This window comes from Colossoma macropomum, unplaced genomic scaffold (assembly GCF_904425465.1).
Source record: "Colossoma macropomum unplaced genomic scaffold, Colossoma_macropomum, whole genome shotgun sequence".
Classification (NCBI taxonomy): Eukaryota; Metazoa; Chordata; class Actinopteri; order Characiformes; family Serrasalmidae; genus Colossoma; species Colossoma macropomum.
In genome coordinates, this window is record NW_023494784.1 from 3,417,238 (window position 1) to 3,444,060 (window position 26,823).

The following is a 26,823-nucleotide window of genomic DNA, read 5'->3' on the forward strand; positions in this document are numbered from 1 at the left end:
ACCACCCAAATAGTACTTGCTCTGTGAGGGTCCATGGGGGTCCTGACCACTGAAGAACAGGGTAAAAGGGGGCTAACAAAGTATGCAGAGAAACAGATGGAGTACAGTCTGTAACTGTAGAACTACAAAGTGCACCTATATAGTAAGTGGAGCTGATAAAATGGACAATGGAAGTGGTCATAATGTTATGCTTGATCTGTGTATATTATATTTATACTCGCATAACCACTATACCGCCCTTCTGCACTTTATATGTAAATAATACTGTATTTTGCACTGGTTAGATACTAACTGCATTTCATTGACTCTGTACCTGAACTCTGCACAATGACAGTGAAGTTGAATCTAAATCTAATAAAGTTGGTAATCTGTGGTTGTGCTGTGTGCCCCCTGTTGGCAGAAACGTGTAATTTCCGCCCTCCGCCCATCTGTATCTGCGTCACAGCCAAAACACTGCTGCTCGGGTGAGGACATCACAGCTCCGAACCACCGTTCGCCCTCTACCCCCTTTTTCTTCTGGAAATCGTTCCCTAGACAGCTTCATCATGGTCAAAGTGACGTTCAACACGGCCCTGGCCCAGAAGGACGTGAAAAAGGACAGCGAGACGCTCATTCCGGACGGCAAGGTAGTGTCTGTTTTTCACCATAACAAAAGCGGCTGAAGTAACTAAGAGACCGACTCCACGAAGAGCTGCCGGGGGGATTAAAGAGGCTGTGGAGCGATTAAGAGGCGGAATGTCTCCGTATTCTCGGTGTAAAGAGAGCTGCAGTGCGCGACAGACAGCTTTCACCACATGTCGAACACACAGCGTCCGATATTTGGTCTTTCTTTCCGCGTCTTGTTCGATCTTCCCGTTCCACCTTAAACGGCGCTGCAGCTCAGGCTGCAGCCCGAACAGACGCCGGAGCGCCGAGCGCCGCTGCTGCACCACTTAAGGTGGAACGGAACGATCGAATTCGAAGCGCTGCTTGAACACGATCCAAAAACTAAAGCTGATCTTGAGGCTTTACTTTGACCGTGAAACCAATCCCGGGACGGATTTTGGTTCTGCTTGAGACCTCGGCGGAGTGTCCGACAGGCCTTTCCTAGAAACCAGAGATCAGAAATGGCTGACGGCTTGTTTGTTATGGGTTCCCTTTTCCGGAAAAACAGGCGAGCTGCTGTTTCGCTTTGTTTTTCTTCAGAAATGAGGGACATTAATAGAGGGTTTGTTCCAGCATTTCTGCAGTAACAGCTTTAGACTCTTCCGGGAAGGCTTTCTAGGTGTTGGAACATTGCTGTGAGGATTTGATGGCAGCCTCAAGAGCGTTAGTGAGGTCAGGTACTCATGTTGGATGATCAATTCTGGAGGTACTGGAGAACCCAGCTCCACTGCTCCACAGCCCAGTGCTGGGGACCCACGCTCGGTATTGGGCATGGTGACCTTAGGCTTGAGATTAAAGGGAAATTCAAGTAGCCACATAATTAAATGGTTATTCAGAGTGGTTTGATGGTGATAGGAACCAGACGTCCTCCTCTGAAAGCTCCCTTACAGTAAGTTATTACATGAAATGGCTTCCTGATGCCTGACACGCTGTTTTACCATAGTTTTGAGAAAATTTGGAGTACATGCAGGGAAAACAGGCCTCATCTCAGATTAATAAAGCAATAAGCCATGAGAGCCTGTGGGTTACTGTGACGTTGGCCAACATGAAATATGATTAAATACACTGTTTCAGAAAATAATTTAAGTTATTATTAATAATAATCGACATCAACAAGTACTCCGCCAAGAAACGTAGTTCCTTTAGAGTGTGGTATAGACCACTGTAGTCGTGCGTCATTCTGTAGTCCTCGTTATGCCCATATTAGGAACTTCTGAGCTCCATTTCTTTATGGTCAGAATGAAGAGGGTTCGCCTCTATCGCCCCCTGTGTTCAGTAAAACTGTTCAGAACCCGATACGTTTTGTTCTGTGTACATTCTTCTCCCGAATACCACTGGATCCTCCGAATTACAAGGTCGTTAAAGAGCTATAATACTAATATTGCTACATGCGAGCTAAAGCTACTGCGCATCAATTTGATGTCACTGAGCTACACAAAACTAAGGCGGGCTGTGGTGGTGCTCTGACCAGCTGTGCTACCTTATCAAAATGTTCTACTGTAGCCCATATTTACAGGTATACCTGTAAATAAAACCTCTAGGTAGGATATTTTGATAGACTAAAACTCCGTATCAAAAATACTACCAGCATTAAAACTACGAGGCTGAATTTAGCTTCTTTTTTCTCAGCTTCTTGTTTGAACGTCACTGCTGCGCCATTTAAGGTGGAACAGGAAAAGTCGAACATAAAACTGGTGAATGTCCTGAGAAAATGTCCTCAGAAAAATAATAATTAGGATATTCCGAGAGCCGAAATCAGTTTATCAGGGGGTGATAACCCGATTAAGGAGGCTGCCAGTCTAATGACGTGAGTTCAGTCTTATTTAGCACCAATCCAGCGGCGCCTCTCTTCTCACGCTGGGGCTGAATCTCAAACGGCTCCCTGCTCCCTACATAGTGCACTAGGTTGGAGTTTAAATACTGGATACTGCAGCCCAACAGAGCAAAATACAACTAAGAAACAGTCATTTGGGATTCAGACACATCCACACTCGATAATAATGGTCTGTTTGGCTGTAGAGGCTTGAATTTCGAAGCTTTCGTAGCTAGAACACTATGTAGGGAGTACAGAGCCGTTTGGGATTCAGCCTGGGTTTGACGCGACTTCTGACTGAAACACGAACGTTTGAGGTGTGTAAGACATTCAAGTGACATTATTTAGACTTTTATGCTGCCGTATTTCAGTTAATCGTACCGTAAGTGCTTTAACTCAAGCCTGTGATATTAATGATGGAGTTGTTTAGGATGTTTGCTATATTTTAGCCTGTTAGGTAGCTGACCAGCCTAGTTCTAGATAAGAAAGTAAGTCGCCAGACCCTCAGTTTAAACAAATAACGGGTTCTTACTTCATCAATGTACTCGATGGTCCATGTGAGCAGCGTTAAGATTAATCCATTAACTTCACAAGGGTTTTTTGTGCCATGGCGCAGTGATACAGAGCTCAGTTGTTGTGAGGCGGTCAGTGTGCGTATATTATGCCAATAATGACGCAGCTCAGAAGGTTCACTGATGGGTTTGGATGGTAATTAAAAGGTCTATATTTGTGTTGTAGTCATGGCGACCCCTGGTTCCTATCACCACCTCTGTAAAGACATCTGAACCATTTCACACCAAACCACTCTGAACGTCTCTGTTTACATCTCACTCACTGAGCTATGGAGACACACTGAGAAAATCACTGATTAAAGCCGGAGCTGCTCGTTTAACGTCGTTTACGCCCACAAGCAGCTCAGGAGAGACGACTGAGCTCTGATAGAGGCTTCTGTCTTTTCTTTGAGTTAATGTTTAGCAAATTCCGCTGACAGGAAGCAGCGCTGAGTGAACGTCTCTTCTCTCTCTCTCTCTCTCTCGTTCTCTCTCTCTCTCATTCACTCTCTTTCTCTCTCTCTCTCTTTCTCTCTCATTCACTCTCTTTCTCTCTCTCTCTCTTTCTCTCTCTTTCACTCTCTTTTTCTCTACTCTTCTCTCCATTCTCTCTCCTTTTTCTCTACCCCCACCCTCTCTCTCTCTCTCTCTCTCTCTCTCTCTCTCTCTCTCTCTCTCTCTCACTCGTTCACTCTCTCTATCTCTTGTTCTTTCTCTCTCTCTCTCTCTCAAGTTCAAGTTCAAGTTTGCTTTATTGACATGACAAATATACATTTGTATTGTCAAAGCATAACAAAAATGGTCTATATATCAAAATTACCAAAAAAATATATAAATAAATAAATAAATAAAATTATAAATAAATCAAAATATAAATCAAGATTAATATATGATGATAAAAAGGAGAAAATGTTAATCATCAATTAATAAGTATATGGAATAATAAAACATTGGACGTTTTCAAAAGAAAAAGGACATCTATGTTACATATGTACATATGTAATATAGATGTCCTTTAATCAGTGATTTTCTCAGTCTCTCTCTCTCTTTCTCTCTCTCGTTCACTCTCTCTCTCTCTCTGTCTCTCTCTCTCACTCGTTCACTCTCTCTCTCTCTCTCTCTTTCACTCTTTTCTCTACTTTTCTCTCTCTCTCTCTCTCTCTCTCTCAGACCCTTTCTGTCTCTTTCACTCTTTTTCTACCCCTTTTTCCCACCTTCTTTCTTTCTCTCTTTCTCGCTCTCTCAGCCCCTTTCCTTCACTCTTCCTTTTTTCTACCCTTTTTCTTTCCCTCTCACTCTCTTGCTCTCTTTTTTCTCTACCCCCTTTTCTCACCACCTTCTCTTTATCGCTCTTTCTCTCTCTCCCTTTTCTCTCCTTTCTCTCTCTGTTTCTTTCTCTCTCTCTTTCTCTTTCAGCCCCTTTCTGTCTCTTTCGCTCTCTTTCTCTCTCTCTTTCTCACTCTCTCTCAGCCCCTTTCTTTCACTCTTTCTCTCTCTCAATCTCGTTCTTTCTCATTCACTCTCTCTCTTCCTCTGCCCCTCATGGTCTCTCTTTCTCTCCCTTTTTCTCTAACCCCTTTTCTTCCCACCCTCTCTCTGTCTCCCTCTCTCCCTCTTCCTTCCCCTTCTCTCTTTATCTCTCTCTCTCTCTTTCAGTACCCTCCACCTTCTTTCTTTACTCTGTCCTCACTGGATGAGGGAGAGATGGGCGCTTTGCTTGGTCCTCCTAGGTCGAGGGAGAGATGGACGTCCTGAGTGCTGATGCTGTCTGACGCATGTTTAGTGTCAGGGATTAAAGGCTAATCACTTTATAATGAAAGCGAAGGCTTCTGAAAGAGGAAGAGCAGCACATCACGGGCTCACCAGCTGCATGAGAAAACAGATGATCACATAAACAGGAAGCTGTTTGGAGGAACAGAGACCATTAATGCAGGTCAGAGGGAGAGATTAGTGCGGCCCGTCCAGTCCTGGTGCATTGACATTGGTGTAAATGACCGTTAATCAGCTGACCCCACTCAGGCAGACGCTGCAGTGAACGCTGTGTTCGTACTGCGGTTAGTTTGTGGTCTGTATGTGGTTAGTTTGCGGCTGCTGTGGACAAGAGTGGACAGTATGGTAAAAATATAATGTTGCAATACTGGAAGACGTTTTCACATCACACATCAATACGCTGTATAGGATCATACACTGATATTTAGCTCTTCTGAAGACTTGACCTGCTAGAAGGACAGTGATGCTTCAGGATTTGCAAAAATATTATTTAAGAAGGAACAAGTAGTAGTAAGGAGTATAACAATACAATGAGTGTGTTTACATGCACTTAATAATCCGATAACTGCAGAAAATCAGATTTGTCAGTAATCTGATCAACACATTTACATGCACTTGAGTGATCAGATAATGGGGAAACTCTGGGTCTACGTGAGTCAGACAGTAATCAGATTTCTGCTTTAAAACCAGCCAATAAACTCTCAGAAGAAGACGTGACGTAAACGTAACGTAGAACTCAAAACTTCATGCTGTGGCTTTTTTTAAAACATGAAAATATGAACAGAACCTGAAAATATGAACTTACATCATCTAGAAGATGAAGAATATTTAAATCCTTTATTTCGTGTTTGGTTTCAGCGCCGCTCCAACAGTGTTTTGCTGCGTCTCGCGAAGAAAACCGAAAGAAATCAGAGTAAGAGTTCACATGCACTGAGAAATCTGATTACTGAGCTAAAATCCAGCCTCTTTTTCAGATTTCTTAATCAGATTTCTAGATCAGAGTATGGTGTTTACATGACCATTTGAATAACTGGATAACTGCAGAAATCTGATTATGATCGGATTATTGAGTGCATGTAAACACACTCAATGAATTGAAAAAGTACTGTATTGTTGTGTTGTGTCGCGTGTGTTAGCTCTGGGCTACCGTTGTAGCCAGTGTGTTAGATTGGGGCTAACTTATTAGCGCAGAGCTAACATTCAGATTTTTGGTAAATATGCTGCTTTTCTGTCCTTCACTGAAGATCAACAGCTGCTCTAATGATATCTAAAGGTAAGTTAGGGGCACAAAAGCCTCACGAAGGGCTAATTTCATCATTGTCTGCTGCGCTTCTGACTGTTGGGTAACTGATGATTAAGAACACAGCTCTGCGTGTGTGAAGCAAAACTAAACTTGCTCGGACAGGTTGTGTGTTTTTAATAAGTGTGTCTGGTATTTGGGTGATTAGTCAGAACAGCACTGCATGTACCTGTCAGTCGCTCCCATGGAAACGTCACACACTTTCATGTAAAACATCTTAATGAAGCCTCTGAACCTGTACAGGACGTTGTCATAAATGCACTACGTAAGGACCGTGCAATGAAGCGATTCTGTACTATGAGTGTAATATGATGATATATGTATGTAATTGTGATAAATCACATGACGGGACTCTTATTCTGGGTATTAATGGACATGGTCAGCACTTCTAGAACGTTGAGCAACTGTTTGGCTCTATATGAATTATATGTGCAGCGACTGCATAAACTGCAGGAGTGTAACAGTTCACAAAATTCATAATTCGGTTCGATGTGATACAGTGCTGTCTTGCTTCAGTGCATTTTTCCATACAACAAAAATAAGGAAACATATGTTAATATATTTTTCCATTTTTGGTTTATTGGAGCAACATTATAAAATTACAATATTACAACAGAATAAAGACGTTTAGCCTGGTTAGTTTAAACTAATCAATAGTCTTTTATAGGGCACCTATCTAAGATAGCGCTGAGCTAATACGTTAGCTACAAACTAACATGCTAGCTACAATCTAATGTTAGCGCTGAGCTAATGCGTTAGCCCCAAGCTAACGCACTAGCTACAATCTAGTATGTTAGCTCTGAGCTAATACGTTAGCCCCAAACTAACGCACTAGCTACAATGTAGTATGTTAGCTAAGCTAATACGTTAGCCATAAACTAACACACTAGCTACAATGTAGTATGTTAGCTAAGCTAATACGTTAGCCATAAACTAACACACTTGCTGCAATCTAATATGTTAGCTCTGAGCTAATTTGTTAGCCCCAAGTTAACACACTTGCTACAATCTAATATTTTAGCACTGAGCTAATACGTTAGCCCTAAGCTAACGCACTTGCTACAATCTAATATGTTAGCACTGAGCTAATACGTTAGCCCCAAGCTAACGCACTTACTACAATGTAATATGTTAGCTCTGAGCTAATACGTTAGCCCCAAGCTAACGCACTAGCTACAATCTAGTATGTTAGCTCTGAGCTAATACGTTAGCCCCAAGTTAACACACTTGCTACAATCTAACATGTTAGCTCTGAGCTAATACGTTAGCTCTAAGCTAACGCACTTTCTACGATCTAGTATGTTAGCTCTGAGCTAATACGTTAGCCCCAAGCTAACGCACTTGCTACGATCTAGTATGTTAGATCTGAGCTAATACGTTAGCCCCAAGCTAACACACTTGCTACAATCTAATATGTTAGCTCTGAGCTAATACGTTAGCAATCATGGTTAGCCTAGCTGCCAGTTACTTCAGGCTTTTTAGCCATGTGTCTTCTTTCACAGTAATGTTAGCTAGCAGGCTGCTAGGCTAAACGAAACCTAGTATGTTATTTTTATTTTTATTAGTCATCTGATCAGGTGGAGCTGAGAACAAAGAACCAGTAGTGCTACATTTGAAAAAATATGATGAAAAACTGAACACAATGATTTTATTTCCGTATTTAGCACTAAATTCAGTTAATTGGGACTAATTTTGCTCTCTTTACAGTGAAACATGCAGTTGGTCAGTGTCTACAAGTACTGACGATATGCAACCTGACATAATTTATCACAATAACGATATATATTGTCATCTTGCCCGATCCTAGCATAATATGAGTACTTACAGTTGTATTGCTAATAAGTTGACCCTGCAAGAATCTCACGTTAACCTTTCTACATATCAGTTAGATGTGCTGCTCGTTGCAGTATGTGGGTATGACACATGCTTTCTGTTTACCCATTTACCTCCTCAAACTGAAATCCACTGATTCTGTTTTTGCGTAGTTCTGTACGTGAGATGTAAACAAAGTCATTCAGATTGGTTTGCTGTCTAGAGAAACTTGGGTTTCTTTACAGTGGTGGCGATGGGAACCACAATGTTTTCAGCTTAAATATAGCCATTTTATTTACTATCCAAAAACTACCAATGACCCTAGAAGTGCCTGCTGAGTTTTTTATATAATGTTGCTGATGATAAAATAGTAAATCTGAAAAAATAAAATTTCTTTTGAGGCTATTTTGCTTCACAACGTCTTGCATGTATCCCTCCACCATTAATTGATTTAAAAAAATATACGTTTAAGGCCAAAACCTTTTCTCAAAACAATGTCCCAAGCATCAGGCAGTGTTTTCATAACCATATCATGGAGTAACTTTCTGTGAGGGAGCTTTTAGAGGTGGACGTCTGGTTCCTGTCACCACCACTGTGAACAGTTCTGAATCTAAGTTTCTCTAGAACAGAGCGTTTCACAACAAATCACTCTGAATGACTCTGTTTACATCTTAGTGATCAAATCATACAGAAATTTTGGAACGGCACAATTGAATTCCCCTTTAATCCTTTCTTAAGCGCTAAGGCTTGCGTGCATGCTGCTCTGTACCATGTTATCAGCTGTGGTTTCTTTTGGTTAGACAGGTTTTGTGCAAATTTGCAATCTTCAAATCATACATTGCGCACATACAGATCATAAAGCATGCAGATGGCCCACATTACTAGATTAAGTGTTTTGGAGTTGCAAGTGAAAATGTTTCATGCACAGGCTATTGTGTGCATTCACAGTGGATTTGCAGGCTTATTTCATTTGAATGATTTTCATAGTTAAAACCATGCGGGCAGCACAGGTTACACTGTAAAATGGCTCATCAGATCAACTTCATGTAGTAACAAGCAACTGAAGTAGTTTTATTTAACTCAAACTACACTGACTGAAAGAATCGTTCATTCAAAGTATTTATTTAGGTCGAATAAAACTAGTTAATTTACTTGTTACCACATGAAGTATAATTTTTAGGTTGATCTGTGAGCCATTTTTTACAGCGTATAGCCAACTGACTAAAAATAGATGTGCTAAAACAGTTTCCCCTTTAAAACATCAAACTTCTTGTTTTGTACTGCAGGTTGGTTGCACAGAGCATGTTCAGGAGGGTAATAAGTGCCAGCTTTTTGAAATGTGTTGATATCAGGGAAGGATGATTAAAAGTTTGATAAAATGTTCTCCGTGAAAATGAAACTATAAATGCAGATGTACTGCTGTCGCATCACACTGCAATTAAACAATATGGATTAATACTCATCACACTGTGATTAGAACATACACAATATGGACTAATGTTCATCACACTGTGATTAGAACACAATATGGACTAATGTTCATCACACTGTGATTAGAACACAATATGGACTAATGTTCATCACACTGTGATTAGAACACAATATGGACTAATGTTCATCACACTGATTAGAACACAATATGGACTAATGTTCATCACACTGATTAGAACACAATATGGACTAATGTTCATCACACTGTGATTAAAACATACACAATATGGATTAATGTTCATCACACTGTGATTAGAACACAATATGGACTAATGTTCATCACACTGTGATTAGAACATACACAATATGGACTAATGTTCATCACACTGTGATTAGAACATACACAATATGGATTAATGTTCATCACACTGTGATTAGAACATACACAATATGGATTAATGTTCATCACACTGTGATTAGAACATACACAATATGGACTAATGTTCATCACACTGTGATTAGAACATACACAATATGGATTAATGTTCATCACACTGTGATTAGAACATACACAATATGGACTAATGTTCATCACACTGTGATTAGAACATACACAATATGGACTAACGTTCATCACACTGTGATTAAAACATACACAATATGGATTAATGTTCATCACACTGATTAAAACATACACGATATGGATTAATGTTCACACTGTGATTAAAACATACACAATATGGATTAATGTTCATCACACTGTGATTAAAACATACACAGTATGGATTAATGTTCATCACACTGTGATTAAAACATACACAGTATGGATTAATGTTCATCACACTGTGATTAAAACATACACAATATGGACTAATGTTCATCACACTGATTAAAATCTATACGAATGTCGGAGCAGCGTTAGCTTAGTGTGTTAAAGGACTGAACGTATTGGAAGTGAAAGTGTCGAATGGACGTTCACCCAGCCTCGCTCTCACGCTTCAGCTCGGGTGAGAGGTCTGTGCTCAGAATATCTTCGTGCTGACTGACTGAGCTGATTTGGTTTCCTCTTCTTGCCTGTAAGCGCTGTTACAGAAACCACAGATAAACTCTGTACCACAACATGAACCCTGCGCCGAAGTGCTGTGCACAGAGTAACTCGGCTGCACATCTAGTCTAGAAAATTCCATTAAAGTCGTAGTTTTGGCCAAATTGACACAATTTACACAAGACATTTCCTGTTACACCTAAAGGCCTCAGCATACGCTGTGAAACAAAGCTCGTGAGCGTTGCGCAACGCCAAAAGCGCCTTCGCGAGCTTACAGGCTTGCATACGTTCTGCGGTGTTGTTTGTGTCGCGGATGCTCAACTTATGCAGGTGATGCTGTGACATTGATTAGTGGAAAACGATTCTCTCACAGTTCTAGCCATGGCGATGTGCGAGTCCAGAATGCTGCCACCATTTAAGGTGGAATGGGAAAATTCGAACATGAAGCTGGCGAATAGGGAGCGAACTTCAGCCTCAACCTCTTGTGAACCTAAATATAGGATAACTTGTATGTTTGGTGCTTAGTACGAGTTAATACTACCAAATATCAAACATCTCGGAGGTTTAGAAGGTTTCATTGTTTATTTAACAAATGCGTGTTTCGCAGTGAAATATCTGCGTCTCTGCCAAAGCGCTCAGCATACTTCTCGCAAAACGAAGCTCCTCAAAGTCGTCCATCTTTGTTTCATGGCACGCCTCGTTTTTACCGACCAATCAGAGGCTTTGTCGTGTACGCTTTCGTCCGCGGAGTTCGCCCAGGTGTCATGTGCGTGTCATCGCGAACGAAGCCTTCATTTGTGCTGCTGTTTTTTGTGCCCAATCCCTTTTCACCCCTCGCCCCTACCACTTAGCCCCACCCCTCCGTTTTGTGCGTTCATGCCTGGAGGAAGAATGTGCTGATTCTTGTTGAGATAGAGGGGTGGGGCGAAGTGTTAGGACTACATGACGGACAGAACTGCTGCACCATTTAAGGTGGAACGGGAAATTCGAACAAGAAGCTGGTGAATATCTGACTTCAGCTTCATATCACTGAAGAATTAGGGGTGGGTGATAATAAATAATTGCCCCCCTCTTTGAAGGCATATGATGCCCTAAATGTAACTAAAGCCCAGCAGTGAGGAGCTGAACTTTACCCTCCTCTGCTGTCACTGCAGACTGGCAGGGTCGCCTACAGAGCAGCGCTGGTAGCTGTTAATGAAGTGATGTTCTTTTTATCTGAGGGTCCCATTTCAGAGGGAAGATTTCAACCACTACCCTGTAACTCAGTTCCAAGGGGTTAGGGTGACACGCGAAAACAAGGGGTAGGGGTAAAAATAAGAAATGGGACTGGGCCTTAGTCTGCTAGCATGAAGGCTTCTGCAGAGCGAGAGGGGGTTGACTGTGTTGGTTTGGAGGCCAGGCTCTATTCAGACATGTCATCTTTCCTGTGTAGAGATGCTGTTCTGCATACTCATCAGGGAGGACAGATCTGTTCAGGGCAGATCTGACACACACAGATAATGTTTTGTTTTTTGCTGAGCACTTTTTGTTTCCTTTTTAGAAGCTTGAATCTGCCTGTGTGTCCACAAAGGTTTCGTTTCTGCCCTGTCTTTTTATATTCTGTGTTTGCATGTGGTTGAGACAGTTTGCATAAGTGGAACACAAATAGCATCAACCAGCAGTAATAATTTATATAACTGATGCTGTCAGAGCAAAACCTTGTATCCCCAAAATGGTAACTTTACAGGAGAAGGAAAAAACACACTATACTTTACTATACAGTCAATGGAACCAGAATTTCTTCCAAGTCATTTTGGGCCGTTTCTTTTGATCCATTCATCACGAAATTTACACACAACATAAAGGGCAACAGGCATTTTCAGATCGTGTCAAAAACTGAACATGGTCAAACATGGAGATACATAGTTTGGTTCCAAAAGCACTGTGCGTATATGGTAAAATATATGGTCAAATGACATTTTTAGTGATATTCTAAGTGAAAATAAGTTATCACATCCTCTATAGCTACACATTTCAATGCACAGTTAATGTTTATTTGCTGGGTTTCACATATTTAGGGGGAAAAAAGTGTTAAAACATAAAATGGCTGGTGCAAAAGCCATAGCACAGCTTATATTTTATGTTTTATTCATTTCCAATGTTAAACTCAGCCAATAGACAGAAATTGTGCCCTAAAATGTGCAGAAGAATTCCATATAGTTCCATATGTTAGTTCCATGTCGATAATAACATATTTTCACTTTGACACTCAAAAAAAGAAGTTTTGAAACGTCAGCTCAGAATACGTGAAACTGAGTAAACGGTAGGTTCCCATTCTGGAACTGTGTTTTCTGTGTGGTTAACGTTTCCAATACTTTCTAAGGTTCAGTTTTATAAAAGAAGAAAGCAGAACAAAACAGTCCAAACAAAAAATGACTATTGAGAGATTTTTCTGGGAGCTGAGAGAAGCAGTATTGAAGACCTCTGGGGTCATTAACCCCCTAAAATCTCTGGCTGATTACTTACTAAGCCTTTTTATTCAGTAACTACAGGGCAAACTGGCTATTCTTAGGTTATTGAAGTGTGTAATAAGACGTCGGGCTGGTGGACTTCGGCCGTTTAAGGGGTTAAACTTTATTAACGCTCACTCAAATATCGACACATTTGGAAAATATTATAAGATATTATGTGTGGACAATAATGTGATTTTACTGCGTGTTTTTGTACTGAACATTATATTTAATGGTTGTTATTTTAGTGTATTTTATTATATCTGTACTTCTGTTTATGCGCTCAGCAATACTTTTGCTGTTGTTTTGGTCTTTAATGAACTTTGCGCTCTGTAATAGACGACTTTCCCTCTGGGATTAATGACGTAATCTGTCTGCCTGTCTGTCTGCATGTCTATCTACCTGTCTGTCTGTCTGTGTCTTTTTTTTCCTGTTTTTCTATATATCTGTCTGTCTGTGTCTGTCTGACTGTCTTTCTACCTGTCTGTCTGTCCTTTTTGTCTTTCTGTCTATCTGTCTGCCTGTCTGTCTGTCTTTTTTCTGTCTATCTGTCTGTCTGTCTGTCTGTCTGACTGACTGTCTTTCTACCTGTCTTGTCTGTCTGTCTTTTTTCTGTCTTTCTATCTATCTATCTATCTATCTATCTATCTATCTATCTATCTATCTGTCTGTCTGTCTTTCTGTCTGTTTTTTTGTCTTTCTGTCTGTCTGTATGTCTGTCTGACTGTCTTTCTACTGTCTGTCTGTCTGTCTTTTTTCTGTCTTTCTGTCTATCTGTCTTTCTGCCTGTCTGTGTCTTTCTATCGTTTCATTCATCCTGTCTATCTGTCTCTGTCTTTTTTCTGTCTTTTTATGTATCTGTCTCTGTCTTATTAATTTGTCTGTCTGTCTGTCTTTCTGTCTGTCTTCTTCTGTCTTTCTGTGTCTGTCTGTCTGTCTTTCTGTCTGTCTTCTTCTATCTTTCTGTATCTGTCTCTTTCAATCTATTTGTCTGTCTAACTTTCTGTCCATCAGTTTCTTTCTTTTCTTTCTTTCTTTCTTTCCTTCTTTCTGTCTGTCTGACTATTTCTCTGTCTATCTTTCTGTCTGTTTTTCTGTTTTTCTATCTGTCTGTCTATCTGTCTGTCTGTCTGTCTATTTGTCTATCTATCTATCTATCTATCTATCTAACATCCTCTGTACCTGCCAGCACTACTTCATTTCGGTTCCCAAAGGTTCTCTGCCATGGTTCTTCTAAAGCTTTCATAGCTGTTGAGTTGCTACACAGTATCAGCAGTACTAATGCAGCTCAGCGTAACTCCCTGTTCTTCGTGTTCTTTGTGTCTGTAGGACCCCGAGGCGCCAGAGTTTGTGGTCCGCCAGTCAAGGGCTTGGTGCTGGTGCTTCTGCCTGGGACTGGCCCTCATGCTCTCAGGTGTGGTCGTGGGAGGAGCTTACCTGTACAGGTACTACGTGCTGAAGGTGAGATCACTACTGCTGCTATGGCAACATAAAGACAAAGTGAGGAAGTAGAGTTTGCAGCAGTCTCTGTTGGAGGCGGAGCGTCTCGTTGTCTCGACCTGCCTGAGCTGATGCAATAACTTTATTTGACGCTCTTGAGTTCCACCTTAATGTGTTTAATCACTCAGAGCCACACTGGAAGAACCAGCTGACAGTCAGAGTTGCTGCTGGATCTCCCTGAGTTCGAAGTTTGAGTAGTGCCTCAGTGTATGTGCCTGTAAAAAAGGGGTTCTTTAGTATAGGTGATGGTTTAGAGCCACAACTCAAAGCACCCTTTGAATGTTTAAAAGGTTTGTTGCATGGCTAAATAGTTTGTTTCTGTGATAGAAAACCTTTTGTATATGGTTCTTTAAATAACCCTTAAACAAAAACCAAACTAAAAAAAGGTTTCTGCTGTTGTTACTCACCAGAGAACCTTTCCGGTACTATGTATGGCTGATGTCGGAGCAAAACCTTGTCACTCCATTTTCTGACGTTTTTAATTTTTTGAAATATTTTGAAAAAGCCAGTTGCCCTTTACGTTGTGTGTAAATTTCATGACGAATAGACTAAAACAAACGGCCCAAAATGACTTGTAAAGACGTCTGGTTCCTTTGACTTTCATTGAAAGTAAAGTATGTTTTTTCCTTCTCCTGTAAAGTCAGCATTTTGGAGATATGAGGTTTTGTTCCGACAGCAGCAAAAAAATCTCTTTGTCTTAGTTTATAATGTGTTATTTTTATCTAGCATTGCATTTTGAAAGATTGTAGTGGTCTACCAGGTGTTTTCAGACTTGATCGTTAAACGTGGCGCTTTTATAAGCCAACATTGCTGATGTTTACAAGCTTACGGTACATTACTGAGAACAATGGGCTTCAGCGTTTGTTCTTAACTGTGTTCTTGAGAAAAGTCCCTTAGAAAACGTCTACATCAGATTCATGACGTGTTCTTAAACCGCAGAACTGTTCACACCTTTGTGCTCTTGAGTGTGTGCAAATTCTGTTCTTACCTAAGAACAAATCCCAAATAAGAAAACACTGGTGAATGTTCTTAAAGAATCTTCGTAAAAAACGCGCAAGTGGTTTTCAAGAAGAAATTTCTTCTAATGGTTGCTGAATGAGGCCCAAAGTCAAGGTGAGAAGTAAAACTTCTCTGTTGTAGCTGTTCTGAATGGTTTGTTGCTTTTATTTAGCAGTTCTGGTTAAAATAGATTACGAGGAAAACATTACAGTGGTTTTTCATGCTAAAGCTTCACCATTGAAACAGGAAACATGTCAACATGAGGTAACAGAGTGTTAACTTATCATGCCATCATAGAGGCATTAGACTGACTCTGAGTGTGGCATGAAGCCACCCCAGTGTTGGCATGGTGACAGTGTTACCAGCAAATATGCATGATAATCAGAGGAGAGCTTTATCAGTGTAGATTGTTCAGAGGACGCTCTGCACTCTCTTTTTTATGTATATATAACACTGGATTTGTCTGGAATTCAACATGAGGCATTTGGCTTCCTATATCCCCCAATCAACCAACATCTGGTTTATTTCACAGCTGTGGTCGACAGCAGAAGTTGGGCAAAGTGAACTCCCTTTGTTGTTGGTGGTGGCAAAATTTTCCTTCAAGGCTCCATTGGAAACAGTGGAATATCCGGTTTTAAGTCAACATGTAAATGCAGCATAAGTGTTGGGCTCATCATTTGTTTTTATTTAAAATATTAATTGAAGATTTGTTAATTTTCTAAAAACGTACAGCTTACTATAAATGTATTGTTCAGCGCACTTTCTCTTTATGTACTGACGTACGAAGGAAGAGGCTGCTGTTAGGCTGCATTATGGATGTTAGAAATGCCTCATAAACAGGCTTTACCTGAACATCCAACACAGGTGTGCTGGTCACTCCCACTGAAGTCTATCAACAGGAGTTTTCTCACTGTTGAACGTTGGGCTGTTTTTGGGCTTTCTCAAACACTCTGAAGCCCAAAAATATCAGAATGTGCCTGTTATGTGATAATGTGATCATATGCTTGTGTGAGGACTGAGAATGCCTCTGTGTGAAGGTGGTTTTAATATTGGACTGTTTTGATTTTGGACTCAAAGGTGGCCAAAATAAATTCTCAGGTGTAAAAGCATAAAAATCCAATAAAAGCTGGCTGTATTGTTTTTAATGTCTATATAGGCAGCACAGTAATACAGTCCTCTTATTCAGGTAACTATGTGGGGAAGGTTAAAGTGTCTCACTGTATTGACAAATAATATTGCTTCATTCAAGATGAGTAGTTCTGTGTAGCACCCAAAAGAGTTCTTCTCTTGTTACAAACTTGACATCATAACAGTGGAAGAACCCTTTTTTGTGCTATATAGAACCATCTATAGCACATTCTCGATCAGTCTGAAGAACCTTCATGATGCAAAGAACCCTTTAATCATGCAGAGGGTTCTTTGAGTGTTCATGGTTCCATATAGAACCATTTTTTTACAAAGAGCCCTTGAAGAACCATCTTTTTTAAGAGTGTAGAGATTTTACTGTGATTGGGGGCTGTTACTGTGGTAACAGGTGTAGGTCCAGTTTGACCTCTTTCTGCAGGACCCTTAGTGACCATCTGCTGGTGAAATGTAAACCAACAACGTTGTTTTCGTTAATATAATCAAAGCCTGTAAATCTATTATCAGATGAACTAGGACACTGCTTGCTCTCTGAAATGTGACTCTGCATTACCCATGCTTACATGAAGCCTGATAATTCGTTAATAATCCGACTAATAGCTCAATCGGAATAGAATATGTCCATGTAAACACCTCAGTCGGAATAGTCTAGTCTGATTGAGGCCATTCAGAATACAGTGTCCATCCGACTGATCGAGGTGGGTAATCCTGTAAATAATCCGTAAAATAGAAGAATAATATCCGTGTAAACACCTGTATCCGATTACATTCCCTATCGGAAAGTTTAAGTCCGTTCTGATCATGTTCGTTGCATCATAGTGAAAGTTTATACCGTTCAACATGGCGGAGCAGAAACTGGTCTGCAGAGGAGACGAAGTTTATGCTCTGATCTTTAAAAGACGGCGGCGGGACGGACGTCCAGCTTATGTGTCTCAGAACACGACGTCTTCCTCTCGGCCTTCTTTAATAAGGACGTGTGAAGGACGTTTTTCTGAGTCTGGCATCATTTTAAAGGCATTAAAAACACAAGCGCTGCTCACTGCTGCTCATCTCACTCTGACTGGACTCGCTTGATGCTGGTTGTCATGGTAACGTCTACACTAAGTGGTTCTCTATGCGTATAATTTTGGATCTAATTACTTGCAGTGTTCATGTAAACAGAGATTTTCCATCAGATTGTTGAGTAGAGTGAGAATAAACACCTCAGTCTTGATCTATAATCGGATTGTAATCAGATTGGCAAAGATCTTTGCATGTAAACGCAGTCATTGAGCTGCTAGTGAGCAATGAGGTCACAACGGTCACAGTAAAACTACAGTCTTGCTTGCTCACCTGTGAAAACGAAAACCCAACTCTGAAAATCACCTCTGAAATATATTCCATCAACGTTACTGAAGAAAAAAAAATATTTCATCCCAGGAGAAAAAAAAAAACATTACATAACTACTTTGAAAATAAGCGCTGATTGAATCGAATCGTGGTGAAGTCTGAGGTTTCCTGAAACACTGAATCATTTCCTGGACAGTTTCAGGTGAACGTTGTGCGGTCAGAGATTAAACCCCAGTCTGTGTGTGTGTAGGAGGGGCAGGTGTTCGTGTGCGGGGTGAGGTACCGCGAGGACGACTACAGGGTTGCAGACTACAACGAGGAGGACGATGGGATGCCGGAGGAGCCTGCCGTCAGTCTTCGCAGCATTCAGGAGACGGTGCGCGTGATGGAGGATGACGAGATGACGCTTATCCACGTCCCCGTGCCTGAATTCGGCGACAGCGACCCGGCCGACATCGTCCACGACTTCAACAAGGTGAGAAACGAGCACGTCACACGTTACAGCTGGACGATACAGTGATGTAATCAAATATGGATGATAAATGAAGAGTAAACGATCTTTGACTTGAGATAATCACTGTGTTAAAAGTGATTTGAGAACTACATATACCTAATTCAACATAAAATACGTCATAAACTTTAACCCCTAAAATGGCCAGGGCCCACCAGCAGGCCCAACGTTTTATTACACACTTCTGTAATCTAAGAATAGCTCAGCCAGTTTACATTGAAGTCCCTGTAGTTACTGAATAATAAGCCTGGGATTTTACAGGGTTTATTTCATAAAACAGCAGCGTTACTGTTGCCTTGCTTTTGTGTTATTGACCAGTAAAGTGAACTGCAGTGTGTGTCATTTTCTGGAAGCTTCAGATTGTTTTGAAAGAACAGTTTTAAATCCATAAAAGTGAATTAAACAGTGCGATTTGTCTGGTAAACGTTTACAATACTGTCTAATGGGAAACTGAAAGAAACTGTCCAGTCAAAACAGGCTTTGTCAGCTTAGCCCTCAGGAAATGCAGGCTCAACTTTTATTAATGACAACTTTTCAACATTATTCATGCTAATTTTTTTAACTTGAGGAGTGATAGTTTTAATGAGTTTCATCGATTCTCGTTTATTAATTTTCTGAATGAAACATCACACCCGCATTCTCCACCCCCACACATTTACAGTAACACAGTGGAGATTCAAGAACTTGTTTTTTGCTGTTTGCATTTTGTCCCCCCTTATCACTTTATTTGATGCCTGAGTGGTGTCATCTAGGGCTGCAACAAATATTCGATAATACTCCATAACTGAAATATTACAAGATGAAAAACCCACACGTGCACCTCTTTTACGAAACTATGCAGTACTGTGGGAAAACATTTATACAGATGCTAACTCACCACCAGAAGAGTGCACTCGCCAGCTGGGCGAAGCAGACTTTGCAGTGGAAATTTGACGCAGTATGCGAGACCCCAGTTCCAGGCGACACTGTTTGTCGCACCTCCAGGTTCTTTCCATAGAAGTTTCCTGCTACTCTGGATTGTTAGTTGGTCTGTTTTGTTTATTACCTAGAATACATGACAGCTAGTTAGAAATAAAGGTACTAAACTGCCTCTGGGTCAGGACCCCTCTTGTCACTGGGGTGGGACCCTCAAGGGTCTATCTCAGTACCTTTAGTCAGAGAACATAACTGAACCATAATCCACTGAAATGATATGTTCTAAGCTGTACTGACTCCACACACCCCGTCTCGTCTCCAGGCTTTTATTTTACTGTTCTGTTTAAAACATTCGGTTATGAAAAGGTACAAATGCGAACTTTTCACCTGGAAACACTTATTTAAGGTTCACAATCAGACCTTAAAACCACTGTTGGAGCTTTGAGGGAACATTTACACTGTTTGTACCTTGATGAATGAAAAGTGTACCTGAACAGAACCTTTATTTCTAACAGGGTAGGAAAAGTTGTCACTTCTTTGTGCTAAGCAGTCTTTCAGTTCTTCACCATCTCACAAGCCGTTAGCTTCTTAAGAGATGCATCTTTACGAATTGGCATAAAAATGGGACTGCATAAGCAGTGCTTGGTATGCACACCCACTTTTCTTACGTATTCAGTAAAGGAGTCTTCACTGGACAGATTATTTTCTGACCTTTTCTGAAGATCCACTTTTAAAACGTTCACTTTTTTGATTTTGGTATAAAGTGGCTTCTGCAGCCACCGAGAACTGATTCATCTTTACCGCAGAGTAAAAAAAAGACATGTAACTCCGATTTTTCATGTTGTAACTGTGGGGGCTCTTCTGGCTGACTGGTGGAAAGTCTGAATTGCTATTAAAATCAGTCGCTGACCACAGCCAGAGCCCAGGTTAGTGTCAGACATGGTGTGTGTATCTGTGTTGTATTATTCTCACTGAATTTGTGTTGGTTCTCAGGGGCTGACAGCATATCTGGACCTGAGCCTGGACAAGTGCTACGTGATCACTCTCAACACGTCTGTGGTCATGCCCCCCCGAGACCTGGTGGATCTGCTCATCAACATTAAGGTGACTGATCAGTCGACTACTTTAGCTTTACTGTTAGCGCTTCTGTTATGCGCCTGTTAATAGTCATAGTCAAGAAACAAAAACACGCTGAAAGTGTCGCTGCTGTGAGTCGTCACTGAAATAAAAAGCCTGAAATAAAAAGCCTGAAATATAATTTAAAAGTCAGAGGTGTTGGGTCAGATTTCTCTGGACTTTACATGTTACTCACGAAGTTCCGGCTCGATGTTAAGGTCTGGGGTGCAAAATCAGCATTATACTGATGAAGATATGATGACCATAATAGATAAGTTCCTCACATCCTCAGAGGACGCGTCCTTCACCAAGTTTTGACTGAGTTCTCCTTTGAATTCTCTTTCAATACATCCGCAGTCATCAGGCAAGGCAAGGCTCATGGAAGGGGTCCGAAGAACAGCCAGGGTTACAATTTTCATTTGCATGTTGCATGCAATTACACATTTCCACCAGAGAGGTCTCCAAATCCCCAAAACGTACATAGAAAGCCACAGTAGATCCCATGTTGCTTGAAAGTTACAGAGAAAGGCAGTCAGTCTTTTGTAAACAGACAAATCGCTGCTGTTGGAAGAAAACCTTGGATCTCCATTTCTGTCATTTTTCAGTTTTTGACATAATTTGAAAAAGCCTCTTGCCTTTTACATTGTTTGTAAATTTCATGATGAATGGACCAAAATAAATGGTTCAGAATTACTTGGAAAAACGTCTGGTTCCATTGACTTACATTAAAAGTAAAATAGGTTTTTTCCTTTTCCTGCAAAGTTACCATTGTGGAGACACAGGGTTTTCTTCCGACAACAGCGACGTGCTGATTGTATGTCACCTCAGCTAATGTTAGTAGCCTAGTCTTTTGTTTTCCATCTTGCATCTTTCAGCACTAAAACAGTGACTTTGTGAAGTAAGTAAATAAGTAAACTAATGGCAAACCTGATAAATTGTATTGAAAGTTTTATTTCATTACAATTACACGAGTACAGTGTATAGGCACTCATACTGCAGTGTATTCTGTGTAGTACAGCAGTGTTTAGTATCTGTTATGTCAGGGGTTCTCAACCTTTTCCACCTCAAGGTCCACAGGAAAACAAAAACTTTTTTTATTTAAAAATTTGTTGCATCACTTGCATTAATATTTTTTTCACTGATTTGTTGCAAAGTACCATTAATAGCCCACTATGGACCACTGACTCAGTATAGACCAGAGGACCAACAGAGGATGCTTTCCGGCCCAATCGTTGAGAAACCCTGTGCTGTGTGATGCTACGTGACGCTGTGTCGAGGCCTAAATTACATTATTTTGTGTAGCTAATCATGATTAATCACGTTTGTCTTGTTTGACCCTCTCTCAGACCCACAACAGATTTTTTTCCTATTTTCGTCACTGACGTTCAGCAACAGTTGTTGAAAAAAACCTTCTGAACTGTGGTGTGTGTTGGTTAAATACCTGATGGAACATGTTGGAGAGAGAGAGAGATTTAAGCTTGCTCTCATGTAAACATGTACCTACGTGTGTGTTTCCAGGCTGGTACCTACCTGCCACAGACATACCTGGTGCATGAGCAGATGATGGTGACTGAGAAATTGGATGACATGGACCAGCTGGGCTTCTTCATCAGCAAACTTTGCAGAGGCAAAGACACCTACAGACTGCACCGCCGAGACACCATACTGGGTAAGCATGCACACATACACGTAAGGCCCTTTATCACATGGACCTTTACCCAGGAATTTAATGGTAATTAAACCAGAATGGGTTCAATGCGAACGCAAATCTGATTTTATGTGATTTGTGTGTTTTTTTGGAGAATGTTATAATATTGTTGAATGTTAAAATAACCCAAGACTCACAAGGTTTAATAATAAAAATACGTAGTGTTTACGTAGCGCTTTTCAAGAACCAGCTTAGAGAAATGAGGTTGAAATGTGTTTCCATGGCCGAGCAACTGCACAAAGCCTGTGCACAATGCCAGACGTTAGCCAAAGTGGTGTAAAGTGCCGCCGCTGGACTCTGGATCAGTGGAAACGTGTTCTCTGGAGTGATGAATCAGCTTCACTATCTGATCTGATGGATGAATCTGGCTTTGGTGGATGCCAGGAGAATGTTACCTACCGGAATGCAGAGCCAACAGTAGAGTTTGGTGGAGGAGGGATGATGGGCTGGGCTGTTTTTCAGGGTTTGGGCCCCTCAGTTCCAGTGAAGGGTGATGTTGATGCTGCAGCACAAAGACATTTTACACAATTATGCACTTCCAGTTTTGTGGCAGCAGTTTTGGGAAGAGCCTTTCCTGTTCCAGCATGACTGAGCCCCTGTGAACAAAGCAGCTCCATAAAGACATGGTTTGATGAGTTTGGTGTGGAGGAACTCCAGTGGCCTCTCAGAGCCCTGACCTCAACCCCACAGAACGCCTTTGGGACGAACTGGAACGTCGTTTATTACCAGGCCTTCTCGTCCAACATCACTGCCTGACCTCACAAATGCTCTTCTGACTGAATTCCCGCTGAAACATGATGTCGAATACATATTAGCTAAAGTAAACAAACATTACTCACTACTGGAGTTTAAACATGTTATAACATCATTCAGAAGTTAGAACTTTAGCTCCTTTCATAACCCATGATGTGTCTGAAAGCAGTAATCTTGAAAGGCCTACGACACGTTCAAAAAGCCAACTATTTTTGCTAATCTTGTCAAATCCATTGATTCACAGGTGTGATTTTCGTGTATCGCAGCCTTAACTGATACTGACACACATACTATCCTCAGGAACCACTAAAGAGCTGCTCTTCTCTTCTACAGGCATGCAGAAGCGCGAGGCTCTGAACTGCCACAAGATCCGCCATTTCGAGAACAAGTTCGTCGTGGAGACCGAGATCTGCGAGCCGTGAGAAAAAAAGAAAGAAAACGAGAGAAGGAGACGGAGGAAGCGACTGAGCTTCTCTCACACAGCAGCAGCTTTTTTTTTTTAAAAAAACCACCACCACACTGTGGTGAAGTTTTTTTCATCTGTTTATTTTGTAGGCCTTCCTCCTGTACCTTTGTAGCTACAATGTGAAAGTGTGTTCGAGGTTTTTAATTTTCTCTAAGCTTTAAGCATGTCTAATACTCTTTCAGAGGTAGAATGTTTCTGAAACGATAAGGGGAAAGTGCAAAAGAAAGAGCGAGTGTATATGTATGCGTGTTTCTCATTAAGGATATTCTTTACAGTTCTTTTAACTGATTTGTAGGGGTCCAAGCACCACTTCTTCTACTGATATTTGATGATATTTGCTTGACATTTTCTGAGTGAGATAAGACGAAACGCTTTAGAAAATCTGTAAAAATAGTAACTGCACAAAGTGGCTGGTGATGATATAGAAATGATTATATTTTTTCGAGGAGTTGAAGAGGAAATTCTGCAGTGATTTTTATACCACTAAGCTATACGTGAACTAAAGTTTGCTTTTTGTTTTTACTCCTGTCGAGTTTAGCTTTTAAAAGTTTATATTTGAATAGTTGGACTGATTTCCTGAAGAAATGGAATGATAAAGGATATACAGTACCGTTCAAAAGTCTGGAATTGGCATATAAGTAATTTTTATTTTATTAATTAACAAGATACACAATCTAGATTCAAGTATTATAAACTGGACACCAAAAGTTTTTTTTTTTTGTTAATTTTTTAAATAATAATTGTTGAGAACGGCAAAAAATTAATAAGTGTTAAATAATATACTTTGTAAGTTTATGGTCATTTCTTAGCAAATTATGATCCTCAAAATTCGATCACTACTTTTGAAATATGAGGAAATCTGGAAATTCAAGGTGGGGTCATCAATTTTAGTGGACGTCAACTGTTTTAAACCTCGATTGTCACAGATAAAGTGACACTAGCGGACATCAACACAGCTAAATTGCTAGCTAACTTTAACCAACAAAGCTAACACAGTTTATATTAATAAAATCGATGATTCCAGACTTTTGAATGGTAGTGTATAATCGAAATTTAGGAAAAAATTACATGGATAATTATATCCTTTTAAAAATGTTCAGGTTTTCACTTGAGTAGTTTCTAATTTCAAATTGAAAATTCATGCAATAACAGAGCTTTATTAATAGCGGCAAGAAAATGTTTGTATCACGCGGAGCACAGTACTATAGAAGTGCTTCGGAATGTACCACATAGTCCAGAGAAGCTATAATGCTAAACTTGTGTATAAAATTCCTGTGAAAGGAACAAAATAAAGTCTTAAACTTTCTTCAGTGTCGTGTTTGTGTGAGGGCTTTTTTGCTGTTCCGCTGCCTTTGACTCTATTCCAATGGGAACGTATGTAGTGCAGAAGTGCCTGTGCTTAAGAGTTAAGGCTGTATGTAGAGCCGGTGACACCCGATCGCTGTAGGAGAGCTCAGTGTGATTAGTGCTAATTAGAAGGACTTTGTGTGTGATGTCAAGTAGAGCCAAGCACCTTCAGACATGTCCTCTATTACAAGGCCCAGTCCCATTTCACGTTTTTACCCCTACCCCTTGCTTTCGAGTGTCTCCTTGCCCCTTGGAACTGAGTTATAAGCGGTAGTGGTTGAAATCTTTCCTATAAAATGAGACCCTCAAATAAAAAGAACATCACTTCATTAACAGCTACTGGCGCTGCTCTGTATGCGACCCTGCCAGTCTGCAGTGACAGCAGAGGAGGGTAAAGTTCAGCTCCTCACTGCTGGGCTTTAGTTACATTTAGGGCATCATATGACTTCAAAGAGGGGGGCAATTATTTATTATCGCCCACCCCTAATTCTTCAGTGATATGAAGCTGAAGTCAGATATTCACCAGCTTCACATACAAATTTTCCCGTTCCACCTTAAATAGAGCAGCAGTTCTGATGCCTGAGGTGCCAGAATGTAACTGCTACACCATTTAAGGTGGAACGGGAAATTTAGCTAGCTAGCTACCAAGACATTAGCACTACTGCTAGTGATTTTTATGCTTGTTATGAAGAAAAGGACCATAATACACTGAAACGACATTAAACTAAGATAATAAAATGGTTGTTGTAATTTTTTAATGTAGAAAAGTTTCTTTGGTCTCTTATTCAGCCATCTTGCCGTTTTTTTATTTTTTTCTCATAACACTGTTTCGAAAAACCTCCGTTTGGAGGGCCATGTAGCCGTAATACTTCACCCTACCCCTCTATCTCAACAAAAATCGGGACACCCTACGTCTAGGCGTGAACACAAAACTAAGTGGTAGGGGCGAGAGGTGAAATTGGGCCTAATACTGTTACTAACCTGCCCTCGTCAACTTGTCCCCACTATTTCCCCTTGGGGGAATCCCTGAAGCCGTCTTAAGGGCTGTTCCGTTTCTGTATTAGCTCAAGTGAAGTTTGTTAGATGCCCCCTCGGAGGGGCTAGGGGTCAAGTCGACATAAATGTGGACTTCAGCAGCAGAACTTAAACAAATATTACTGCAATCTGACATAATTTCCTTTTCAAACATGAAACAGCAAAGTGGGTTGCAAGTGCACCCTGCTAGGCCAGCATGTCTGATCACCAGCAAAACCAGTGTTTTTGTTGTGTTTTGGATGCTGGTATACTGGTCAACCAGTGTGGCCAGCTAAACCAGCTTAGACTAGCATGGAGTGCTGTTTTATCAGCAATAAAATACTTTAAAATAAAAATGTAAAATCTCTAACTCATTTAATATGCTGGGCTTTATTTTACAAAATATCTGTTAAACATTACTGCTGACTTTATTACTGAAACTACCTAGCTTGTTAGTGATATGCCAGCTATCTAGCTAACAAAAAACAAGCAATGCACCACAGTTCTCTTTCTAAACATGACGCTTACGCCAGACAGAGCAATCATTCACGAAGTTTATGTATTGTGTGTTCAAACGTCTCAGAAACCAGACTGTTTACAAAGTTAGCTATTAGCTCAGTAGCCGATGGCAAGTGCATCCTGAAAAATCTGCTCAAATCCCTCAGGATGCAGCCGAGGACAGCTGTCCCCTTTTGTAGCATGTGGCTGAGAAATGCATGCTTAGTTTCTGAGAAATCAAAGAAACGAACTGGTGTGGACCTTCAATCACTCCATCCTTCAAGTGCTGCACAAACCATTTGAAAAATGGCAGGAACAGCTGTTAGTGGAGCGATGCTGCGGCACCAGGGCTTGTAATGGAACCCGACTGATTACATGTTTTAAACGTTGAGCTGCTGGGGGGAGAGAATTAACCTCCCGTCTGGTATTTCTTTATATGGACCGTTCTACCGAATTAGTTCAAACTGCGTTTCCACAGTAATAAAAAACAATTTAAAGAAATTAATTATTCAGACCTTACATATTTACAAAGCTTATGTTTTGATCTTTTGAACCCCAAGGCATTGATAGATAAAATAATATGTTAAATATATACGAAATTCTTATTTATAAGGTACTTATCTGTCCCAAACCCTAACCCCAAAATTTCAACTTGAAAAATAATACTT

The 26,823-nt window shown here is 40.5% G+C and overlaps 1 protein-coding gene across 1 annotated transcript; it reads left to right on the forward strand.

The window, feature by feature from the left end:
* Positions 1 to 425: 425 nt before the first annotated feature.
* On the forward strand, positions 426 to 24,606 carry itm2bb (integral membrane protein 2Bb). The gene is made up of 6 exons (XM_036576284.1): positions 426 to 626; positions 14,186 to 14,317; positions 18,078 to 18,302; positions 20,247 to 20,357; positions 21,888 to 22,038; positions 23,164 to 24,606. Exons 1-6 carry the CDS (start codon positions 546 to 548, stop codon positions 23,250 to 23,252), a joined length of 789 nt encoding a protein of 262 aa, XP_036432177.1. The 5' UTR covers positions 426 to 545; the 3' UTR covers positions 23,253 to 24,606.
* The last annotated feature ends 2,217 nt before the right edge of the window (positions 24,607 to 26,823 follow it).